We start from the raw sequence: 11,510 nt of genomic DNA, 5'->3' as shown, positions 1-11,510 counted from the left end.
GATACACGCCTGGGCTCGGGAGCACCACCTCCCCAGCCTGCAGGAGATGCGGACACCTGGGGCTGAGTGAGATACCCGCCTGGGCTTCCTTTTGCATAAATCTTGAGGGAAGTTCAAGTCTGTGCTAACTCTCACGTCTTTATCTGCCATCAAAGCTACCCTTGGATGCCAGTCAGCCTAGGGGACTAAGTCTATCTGTGTGACAGTGTTTCCATGGGCCCTCCTTCCTTCTACAGAAGGATCGTGGAAGCTCACAAAGGGCTGCCCTATTACTTTTTAGAGCCAGTGTTGCTAGAGCTGAGGTGTGAGAAGAATGATGAGGTGAAGCAGAGAGAGAGCCACCTGTCCTCTTGGCGCTCCGTCTCCTGTCATCTGATCATGCTCTACTTTCTCGTGTTGATGCTGATGGAGCATTAGGCTGGGATGTTAAGACATAAGAAGGTAACTCTTAGTTCCCAAGAATAGCGACATACCCCCTATCTCAGATCTCCAGAAGCTCAGGAAAATAATATCCGCCACCCCTCCAGAAGGAGGCCAGGGCAGGGAGGAAGCCAGAGGGAGAACTGCCAGAGAGCGCTTCTCAGGGAAGAATTAAGAGCTCCTAAGCCTTCTCAACAAGAGGCTGACCAACAAAAGCCCTTTCTTGCCCCTGGGCCTCCAGGATTACAAGCCCCCCAGAGAGAAGGAGGGACTAGTCCTGGGATCCCGGTCCTTCCCTATTTGTAAGATCAGAGGCCTTGCTGGGCCTGAGGGCGCTGACCGAAGGCACAGGGGCAGCTGACTATGCCCCATGCATTCCAGAGATTCCCCAAACCCCATCCACCCAGGGGAAGGTGTTGGGGTGTGGGGTGCAACAACTCTCCCTCCCAGAGTCATTCTTCAAGGATGTACTTCAGTCCAAGGTGGCCCCAGGCCTAGAATGTGAGCTCAGTGCTATAAAAAAAAGCTCAGTATGAGGGAATTCGCCTATTCCACCAACCCAGACAAACGCACACACGGAAAGGCCTGAGAGACCCACAGGACAAAGGTCAGCTCTCTCCCAGGCCTGGTCCCTGGCCGCTGCAGGCTGTGGACACACAGGGACTTCCCCTCTGCTCTGTGCCGGAAGGAACCTCAAGAGGCCATTTCGTCCATGTGGGCAGGACCGCTCTGCTTAGTTCCTTATCGATAGTGTATTTCCTAATAATTCCTGGCAAACGCAGTGTTCACAGGGTCTCCCTTTCCTATGGCTATTTAAAAGGCATCAAGAAACACCCTGTTAACTGAGATCGCCCATCTCTGTGGTGCAGACCTGGCTTCCCTTCCTCCACGTGCAGCGGGGCCGCATCCCAGGCCCTGAGTCGGTGTCAGTTCTCCCCAAACCTGCACACTGTCATGCATCCCTTGGTCCTTGTACAGACATGCACACACTCGCACTTACACAGGGTCCACAGCCAGGCTCGTACGCACTTCCCTGGGCGTTCCAGTGGGCAGCCCTAGGACCAGAGATGCTCAGAGGGTCTGGGTGAGAGCGAGCTTCTTCCTGGGCCCTGCTCGTCGGAGCCACAAATGAGAAATGACTTTGAGGGTGCTTCCACGCAGTCTCATCCCCTCCCTCTGACGGACCCTTCTGCCAAGCGTGACAAGAAGGAGGTGATGCTGCTGATGGCTACCTGAGTGCCTTTCCTCTGGCTCAGCGGCAGCAGTCTCAGGGTCTTAGTGAGAGGGTACAAGAAGGGAGTGAGAGAAAGGAGTCGCTTCTGGGCATCCGCCCAGAGGGCACCTGTCATGAGAGTCAGCATGGAGGATGCAGCCTTAGCTGGCTGAGGTAGTGACGTTCTCTCTGACCTCTCCTTAGCTGTGACTATTGTCCCACGGCTGGACAGGCTGGGGAGACAAGGAGGCAGAGGCAAGAAGGCAAGGCTCTGAGGGAAGGGGCAGAGGAGTCAGGTGAGTGAGGGTCAGAGGCCTGGACAGGTGGGAGGGAAGGCAGGTTTTCAAACCATGGGAGACCACCTAGGGCTCAGGTCAAAGGGGATCTGGCTGATTCCATCCCCAAGGGCAGGGTTGGTGTAGCAGATAGAAGGGGACTTGCAGACAGAGTGGCCCACAGGTTAGACAGACACACTGCTGGGCTAGGACCTCATCTCCAGCCACAGCAGGAAGTTCAGGCTGGAGAGGCGCCCTGGTCAGTGCTGGGTGGAGACTATCCGCCTGGCAACCAGGAATAAGGGGGATCCAGGGTGGGCCTAGAACTGGAAGCACAGGACCCCCAGCCGAAGGCAGTGTCAGCCTGACGGGCCGCCTAACGTACCCTGGAAGGCGTCCCAGCCACGGCCAAGGGTTTTCCACCTGAGTTTCTGGAAGTACCACGTAGGAGATGGAGACACTTGAGAAGAAGAGAGGTGACACGTCTCATACTCATCTTTCTGACCCCAGAGCCTGCCATGGAGCTGCATTTGCAGATCTGAGCTGAGTCAAAGATGAGGACAGCAGTTTCCATACATTCCAAGATGGAAGGTTCAGTCCAAAAATGTCCACATGGCACATGGACCACCCTGACCAAAGCACAGATGGCTCGGACAGACAGGCAGCCATCCTGAGCATGCAGATACCAGGGCACGAGAAGGGTGATCTTCACCCCGTCAGATATGAACAGATCCGTTTGGAGAAACCCGCCTGGGTTTGGAGAGGATAAGAGGGAAGGGAGCAGTGGGCCGACACCAGGCCCACATCAAAAACGCAGAACCTGGGCTCCATCGCTTGGGCCTGCAGATTGTGCAGAAGGTTCTCAAGCATTTAAAGCTCCGAACGGCTGATGTTATCAGCACATCTCATTTACAAAGAAGTGCAATGTGCCTCCACCACCATGTCATGTGGAAGCTGGAGCCTAGGACACACATTTGATTGATGCATAGAACCCTGAGCTCATTCTGCATACCATGATGAGCTTGGGTCTTTTCTAAACGGGAAGCAGGAAGCGGGATGTTTGGAATTAGACCCATCCCCCTCACAACTGCCACTCACGAGAGGGGCAGCATAGATGGATGCTGCCACCAACAAGGCAGACTCCCTGCCATCAGACCCACCTGCCTCGGGTCCTGGGGGGCCAGAATGGGGGAGGTAGACCGGGAGCTGCTTGACCACTGAGCTTCTAGTTGCTTTTCTTGGTGCCCTCCCTGTGTCTCCCCTCCGTTCTCTCTAAGCCTGCTCAGGCCACCCTGAGCGCCTGCTATCACAGTCCCAGAAGACAGCCTTATGCAAACTTGAATCTGGAGGTTAGGGTGACCCCCAGAGAGCACTGATGGCTTTATCCCCAGGCCCAGGCCCAGGCCACCTCTCTGCCTCACATCTCAGCAGAGGAGCTCAGAGGCACTGGGCCCCGGCAGCCTGAGTTACTGGGGGGATGGAAGGAAGGATGATGGTGCCCACAGATTTGGAAGAACAAACGCAAACTGAAGGAAGCAGAGTGGCAACAGAAACAGAACCAACCTAAATGCAGGGGCGAGGGAGCGGAGTGGCGGGGGAACCAGATCAGCGGTGGCAGCCTCTTCATAAGTCACCCTCAGACTCCTCACCCGGTCCTCTGATTTCCCCGCTGCCTAGAGCTCAAGGAGGCTCTGTGACCCCTTGTCCCACCGCCTTTGCTCTGCCAGGGCGAGCCTTGTTCTCAAGGCTCCTCTGCACAGGAGGGCGGGGGAAGGAACCCCGGGGTCCCCTGCCTAGCTTCTCCAGCTTGAAGACAGGCCTTCTCTGAAGTTCCTCAAACCCACCACACACGAGGACTTGCGAGGAGGCCCTTGGTTAGCAAGTCATCCCCTAAGCCAGGACAAGCCTGCCCAGCACCTCCCTTCTCTGGTGCATCTGCCTCCCAGACCCCGAGAGTGGAGGCTCTGAACGCTGAGGGCTCTGAACTCTGAGGACTCTGAGAAGCTGGGGTTCAGCCCACGGCACCCACTGAGACTCCAGGTCCTGGAGCACCTCGCCCTACCTGAGGGCATGCTCATGTGTTCACACTGACCAGAACCCATGGGAGATGGCAGAGCTGGGGCTGGGCCCCGTGCAGCATGCAAGGCCAGCATGCACCGCGTGCTCACCCACAGGTCACCCTTTCAGGGGATGGCAACCCGACCAGCAGACAGGACCAAGCTGCCCCCACTCACGGTGCAGCATAGATGGCCACCAAATGCTGTGGACCCACTCTCTGTGCCTGAGACGTCGGGGGCCCAGGTGGTTCAGGGGAAGTAATCACTCAGCTCCAGAGAAGAGGTCTGGACCCCCGGTGTGGGGGGCTCCTTCTAAGCCATCCTCCTTCTCAGTAGGGGGCAAACAGTGAGAGAAGGGAGGAGAATTTGCTCTCCTCTGGTCCCGTCCTCCACACACATCCTCCTTGACAGCCTGGCTTCCCAGCCACTGAGAGGGTGAGTCTGGAGCATGCTTTCAGCCAGAGCCTTTCCCTCCTTCACCCTGGCTGGCCCAGGCTCCACCTGCACTGCCCATGCCATGCCCATTACCTCCGTGGCTGGTACAGTACCTGCGGTTGGAGTAGCTTCAGAACACAGCGCCCAAGAGAGCAGAGAGAGGGAGAAAGGGCAAGAGAAGGAAGAGAAAACAGAGCACAGGTAAGACCACAGGACGAGCAAGCAGAGAAGGTTCTGGCTCACACCTGACCCAGATGGTGTGGCCGGGTGCCAGCCACTGCCCGAAGGATGCCAACCGGTGTTTGGGGCTCATATTCAGCTCCTTGAGGTCTGGTATATTCCTACAGAAAACTTCCCACCTGGGTCTGGAGACGTTTCTAATACACTCTGAATTCACTCCACTCACAGACTACTATCTAAGAGGCGGCTGCAGGCACAGCCCGCCTAGAGGCTGTGTTCCCACGTCTTTCCCCAAGGGTATGTCTTTCCCTGCCTGGGGTGATCTTTATGAAGAGGCTGAGTGACCCTCCCTGATGTCAGATTGAGAGTATACGGTGTAGGTGGTGTAGGAGGACATGAACCCGCTGAAAGGATGGCTCCTGTGTCTTCAGGGCAAAGCGCTGACTAGTGTGGGGCTGCATGGGACCGGGAGCTCCCCCCACCATCTCAGCGGGGCAAGGCCAGAGCTGTGACAGACAGGAGCCCCGAGGCCCCTGTCCTCATGTCCTACTGCCCCACTTCTTTCCCACCAGTTATACTTTATGAAATAAGAAACCCACTGTGGACTGAGAACCCTAAAAGGAATTCCTGAATTTGCTGCAAATCCCTGAGATGAGAAGAAAGTCTCTCTTTGTTCCTTTGTTCCCTGGGGCTGCAAAACTGTCACTTTGGTGGTCACTGGGCTGGACAATGGGGCTTTGTTTGCCTGTTCTGTCCTGAGGTAAAGATGGGGGCTCTCCACGTATCAAGACAGCGCATCACCCCATCTGGCCAGGGCTTTGGTAACAGGCACCTATCAGCCACTTACTCAACGTCCCCCAACCCTAATGACTGCCTGTGTGCCCAGGGGGTCGGAAGGGCGCTCTGGGAGGGGAGCATATTGGGTGGCTCACTCCTGGTTTCCAGGACCAGGGAGGGATGCAGAAAGGACAGCCAGTCTTTCTCCAGCTTCTGCCCAGCCTCTCTCCCCCTGCCTCAGTGCTGGCCTGTTGGCCAGGGAGGCGGGGGCTGGGGAGGGAGGCAGGGCTGCTTATGGAGCTGAACTGGGAGCCCCGGGTAAGGCAGCAGAGGGAGCAGGGACTGCAGCCCCAGCGAGGGAAGTGCTGATGCTCTCCTGGGTTGGGGAGGTCCGATCCTGTCAATGGTCAGGCCACCAGACCTCAGCCGTCTGGGGAAAGCACTAGAACACGATAATCTGTTGTCAGCTTCAAGGATCCCTACTCACATCAGCTCTTCCTGGAAGTCTTCCCTTGCAGAATTAATCCCGTCCTCTGAGCAACCCCTGCACTTTCCCCATGGAAACAGGGCATTTCCCACGTTGAACTGAATCAGGCATTCTTGTGGCTGTCTTCCCTTCTGGACGGTGTGAGCGTTACCTCTGTATCACTTGTTTTTGGCAGCGTTGTTTGGCACTCACATTGTGAGTGCTCAAGAAACGGCTGTTGAACAGACCACTGTACCTCTGGAGAGGCAGAGGGGTTCCCCGCTTTCCTAGGGGATCTGCCAAAACAGGCTTCTACAGCCTCGCGTCCCCGAGAGGCTCCTGGAAGCCAGCACAGGCGCAGCGGGCCTGGCACGCCCCCTGGTGGAGTCCTCAGGCAGGTGCAGCTCTGGTCAGGGTGTTAGACTTCCGGAAGATGCCAGGACGCAGGAGGTGAGCTCATTTGCTCTTCATGAAGCTGGTTCAGCAAATGGCTGTTTCCCAACTCCCCTTCCTCTCTGCAGCCTGACAACTCACCCAATTCGGGCTGCAAGGAGGGACTATATGCTCTGCTCTACTCATGATCTGGGCAAGTAGACTGAGTCAAGGCTTTTCCCCACCCCCCTCCCTGGCCCCACGCAGCCTTGGGGAAAGTAGGGGCACCCTCATGGGGCACTCTCAGTAATACTGCTGCCTCCCTCGACAGGTGAACACTTTCTCGATTCTGTGGAGTTCATTAGCACATTTATGTCCAACACGCTTTCTTCCCCTCTCCTCCTCCTCTCCACTGTGGACTCATGCTCTCTTCCTTATGCCCCCACTAGAAGGAAAGATGACAGATGTGTAGCAGCTGAGCAAGTCAAGGCAAAGTGGGGACTCAGGTCTGACTGCAAGTCTAAGAAGATCTGAGTTTTCCAGACACATCGCCAGAACCTACCTCTCAGCATACAAGATGGGTTCTCTCCTTTCGAGGGCTGGAGGACCTCCAGCCACATTGCCTCTGCACCCCAGGAGGCCGGCAGCCAGGAGGCCACGTGGGTGTGCTTCTCTAGGCGTCTGAAGGAGTGGGGACCCTTCACCCCCGAGGCTGCTGCCATGCACCTACCTTCATTCGGGGGTGCTGGCGACTCCTCTGTGACAGCTTCCCCAGAGCCCACCTGCGTCCTGGCACTGAGGGTAAAGCGGTAGCGCGACACGGGGTCTGCTCTTTGCACCGTGAACTTGGTCTGATTGGGAGAGAAGTTTTCCACTATCTGCTTTCCTACTTTGGTTCCATTAACTGGGGAGAGATAGGTAAGTGGAAGTGAACTTCAGCAACGTGGACCACGACGGGTTATACAATCTGCAGCTGGAAGGAGGCAGCCTTCCTGACGGCTGGACAGGGAGCCTGTGGACCAGGCCTGTGATCTTACAGACCGGGGGACGGGAGACTCGGGATCACAGCTGGAGTGCTGGGCAAGAACTCCTTCCCGGCTCTTTGGTGACACACCAGGGTTAATACTTTCCCACTGATCTCAATATCTCTAGCTCACTGCAAGTTATGTGGCCGATTCAGAAAGATTTAGTTTATAATGCCCAAGCCTTTTTAACAAGAACAAAACTCCTGAGTTCCTTTCTTCCTTTCAAACAGATCTAGGGCAAAACCATTAGAACTTTTGATTGTCAATACTCCTTTGTGAAAGGCCAGAGATGATTCAAAATAGCATACGGGCACAGAGTTGGCTATGAAAACCCTCAACAACACAACAGCTGGCCCTGTGAGCTTCCCAAAGAGGGATATTATCACCTACTTTAGAAGCTGAAAATTTTTCACGTGCATGGTGACACGCTCTCGAGGTACGGTCTTCCCACCCCTGGGCCTGACAGAGTCCCTCCAAGTCCCTCGGCAGCTCCACATACAGCTGCCTTACCATAAACGGTAGCACCTTGTTAGGGTGCCTCTGAAAGTCGTGTGCACTCTTGCACACGCACTGTCTGCCCCACCGGAGGGAAGCTCCGTTAGGCGAGGAAGCCTCTGTAGGCAGTGGAGACTCTAAGAGCCCTGAGGGCCAGCTTGTCTCCCTCATTAGACTGGAACTTCCCTTTGTCTCACCCGGCCGATGACGGGAAGCTCCTGCAGGAGGAGCTGTGTCAGGAGACACTGCCTCCCCTAATCCCAGGGGGAGGTTTTCCCATGGCCCCTCGCTCCCTCCACACCCCTAGGTGTGCTGCCTCGATTCCTTAGGAGAGATGAGAATGGGTCTGATGCCCAGACTGTCTAAGAGAAGCAGAACGTACAGGCCACGTATCTGAGGGTGTATCCAGTCAGGATCCCATTGGGGTGTTCCGGATGGTCCCATTCCAGGTTGATGGTCTCCAGGTTGGGCTGCCGGACTCGGAATCGCCTGGGGGCACTGGGTACTTGAGGAAGGAGGAGAGCACAGGGAGATAGGGGGCAGGAGGGGGTAGGCAGGGCAAGGAAAACACAAAGACAAAGCACAAGTATGAAGGCATTGACCTCTGGGCAACCCCCACGCTGGGTCACTGCCAAGCCAGAACCCGGAGGACGGCGCGGTGGCCAGAGCCCATCGCTGTCCAGGATGGCGTGTCCCCCAGGTCAGGACAAGCATGGCTCAAAATTCTGTCTCAATAGGGAAGAAGTCAGTCAAGTTTCCCTTTAGTAACGACCCTTGATTCAGCATGTTAGGCTCTGATGCTTAAAGACACCTCCAAGCTGGGCAGAGTCAGTCCCACGCAGGGACCAACTACAGCTGAGACTGCGGAGGCTTTGTGCAGAGGCTGCAGTGCCCAGGCCTCCCAGCAACAATGCTGGGTTCGGACGGCAGGAGAAAGAAACCCAAGATGGAACACATGGGCAGGGTGCCATGGGGTGCGTGATGAGGAGAGGCTGATGACGAAAACCAAAACAGGGACGATAGGAAGACAGGAATAAAGAAAACCAGAGGGAAGAGCAGAGGAGAGGAGGAGGAAAACAGGGAAGGTGGGAGTTGAGAAGGGAGGGAGGAGAAGCAGAAGAGGCCCAGCAAATGCCAAGCCGACGAAGGAGAATGGGCAGGACGCGCCGGGGACGTGCAGCTGTCCGCCTTCCGAGCAGGGGCCTGTAAACCGGCGGCAGGCAGGACGTCCTCTGAAGGGCCACCCCACACTCAGGCCGCCCATCTCAGCAAGAGCATCTGCATCACGATGGCGAGAGAGCTCTGAAAGTCCTGGGTGCTGGTAAACGAACCAGATGCCTCTGGGTGGTCAGGGTGACTGCGGTTCAGCCTCAGGAGTCGGGCAGCCCGGGTTCCCATGGTGCCCAGGAGCGTCAGTCTGCATAGCCTGTCTGGAATTATGTCAGCAGACCGCACAGTCTTCTCCCGAGAGACAACCTCCTGCTGGGGCAGGCCGCCTTGGTGCTGGAGTGCGCTGGGGAAACGGTGGGAGCTCCTCGAGGTCACTCAGAGGTCAACTGGTGCTGTCCGTGCCAAGCCACGCTGGAGCGGCTCCAGGCCCCCCGGATCACTACCCTTGTCCTGCCCGACCCTGAAGAGCTGCAGGTCAGACCTACCTCCTTCTGGGGTTGTGAACTCCTTGGTCTCACTGCGAGGCCCATCGCCTCTCCCATTGACCACAACCATCTCCAGCTTGTAGTTGCTGTAGGGGAAGAGGCGGGGCACCACGCCGCGGAGGCGGTCACCAGGGAAGCTGGCCTGCTGTCTCTTCTGAGACACCCACAAGCTCTTCAGCAAGCTGCTCTCTCTCCAGTAGTAGGCCTTCAGGACAGAGGCGGGCCGTGAGGGCATGGCCAGGCAGAGCTGGGTTAGTAGTTAGTGCTGGTGGTAGCGACCGGTCTTCCCTTCGCCTGCCACAGGCTCCAAATCCCAAACGACCTCATCAGTCCCACTCAGGGCTGGTGGAGTGGCCTTGGAGTCCCCTTTCTTTAGCCACTAGTGAGTAGGAATTGGTATCAAACAAGAACTAGGGGTTTTGGTTTCAATCATTTTCTGAGCCATTTCACCCCTCTGGGGAATAGGCAAGTTGGCCAAACCTACAGCTGAGCTGCTCCATCATGAGACTGATTTCCAAGCTGGGGAACCACTTGCTCAGGGAGTCCATGCCAGAACCACAAACACGAGCAAAGGGTCCAGGCACGGAGCGCTCTGCTCCATGCTCACAGGTCGCGTCCCCTTGAGCTGGATTAGTACGGTTTAGATTGGCAGCAGGCAGGAGTGGAAAAGTAGTGGGTTACCCCAGAGGTCTGAGTACGAGAAAGGGTTGATTTAATCCTGTGAAGTCAAATGTTTCTTTTAATAGTTTGAAGACCTTTAGTGATGGGATGGTGACATGTCCAAGTCAGTGGGATGCCGGGCTGTGGGGTGGTAAGAGCTGGGGTGGGAGAGGCTGGCCTGTGGAAGGCAGCAGTGCCCCAGGTGCAGCGGAGAGACTGGCACGAGGCTCATCAGCAGTGGGTAAGGAGCTCCAGAGAGGCTGCCACACCAGCATCACTCGGGCCTCCAACAGCCAGGTAAGGAGGAAGCCCAGACTTAAGCAGGGGACCCAACGGGAGCTTTAGCCAGAAAATTCTCCAGGCGAGTAGGTTAAGGTGCAGTCAAGTGTCGGGGAAGAGTTGGTTCAAGTGTGTACATCACTGTGCCTTCACGCCCTCTTTCCGAATTCACCTCCCAAGAAGACACTGACCCCTCCGTTCTGCCCCCAATTGTCCACCAGCCAACTCTCGATGACCTCTAGTCACAGAATCTGCATTATCCCATGGCCACAGCCTCCCTCGCTTCCCAAGCAACTTTTAAATAGAGCTACTTATAAGGGAGAGCCTCGCATACTCTGCATTTCTCTCCCTCTCCCCACCTCGGGTCACCCTTTCAAGACAAGACTGAGCAGAAGCTGCTCACAGGCAGAAAAGACCAGGAGGAGCCAAGGGTCCTGACAATCCACGTGCTGGACAGTCTGGAGTTGGCTGCGACAATAGGGCAGACGTCTACACCCTTCCAGGGGCTCTGCCTGTTAGTGGGGGCTTCAGGAAATCAGACGGGGCGAGGCAAGCGGCCCGCACGGCATTAGGAGAGGGGAGGGGTGTAGCTCAGCGGCGCCTCCACACTGCTTCTGGAGACGCACGTGTGTCCACTCACGTGCGTATCACAAACACAGTGTGCTGTGCGACGTCAGCCCGAACCCACCACCCTTGAGTGACTTTCTGCTGAGCATATCTCTTGGCGTATCTGTTACAGGACACATCTGGGTACATGTATTTTTTTCTGGGTAAATTTTTGAACAGCTAACCTTAGACATCATCTTCTTGAGTCAACTCTGCATCCAATAACTATCCCTAGGACCCCCTCCAAATATGTTACGGCCCGCATCTGCTACCCCCTGGCCCTGGTTAGCGAGCTGGCGGTTAGGCGGGGCTGGGAGCTGGCTTCCTCACTCGGTACTCTCTGAGCAGGCCCTGGACCGTGTCGGAGTAGACGCGGTTCCACTGAAGGCTGATGGCAGTGCTGTTCAGCACTCGGATTTTAACGTCGGTGGGCGCAGCCCTGGGATCTGCAACGTGTTGGGACAGAGAGCTGGTTATGCCGGCAGGGCCGCCGCCTGGACTCTAGGCCTCCCCTTAGACTTGTTCTCTGCTGATCTGTACCTCCAGCCTACTCTGTACACTGGGTACTCCCTGAGGGCAGGGCTTGCCGCCTCTA

At 56.4% G+C, this 11,510-nt stretch overlaps 1 protein-coding gene across 1 annotated transcript in view; it reads right to left on the bottom strand.

The window, feature by feature from the left end:
- The window catches only part of NFASC (neurofascin), an 87,757-nt gene that overhangs the window by 19,511 nt on the left and 56,736 nt on the right, over nt 1-11,510 (bottom strand). The window contains exons 20-24 of the mRNA XM_046683357.1: nt 11,246-11,361; nt 9,371-9,575; nt 8,098-8,220; nt 6,926-7,099; nt 4,514-4,528 (exon numbers count right to left, since the gene is read on the bottom strand). Of these exons, the coding sequence (XP_046539313.1) occupies nt 4,514-4,528; nt 6,926-7,099; nt 8,098-8,220; nt 9,371-9,575; nt 11,246-11,361 (633 nt within the window). The remainder of the gene's footprint in view (nt 1-4,513; nt 4,529-6,925; nt 7,100-8,097; nt 8,221-9,370; nt 9,576-11,245; nt 11,362-11,510) is intronic.

This window comes from Equus quagga, chromosome 13 (genome assembly GCF_021613505.1).
Source record: "Equus quagga isolate Etosha38 chromosome 13, UCLA_HA_Equagga_1.0, whole genome shotgun sequence".
NCBI lineage: Eukaryota > Metazoa > Chordata > Mammalia > Perissodactyla > Equidae > Equus > Equus quagga.
Note: the sequence above shows the minus strand (reverse complement) of the source record. Positions and strands in the feature narration are given on the sequence as shown.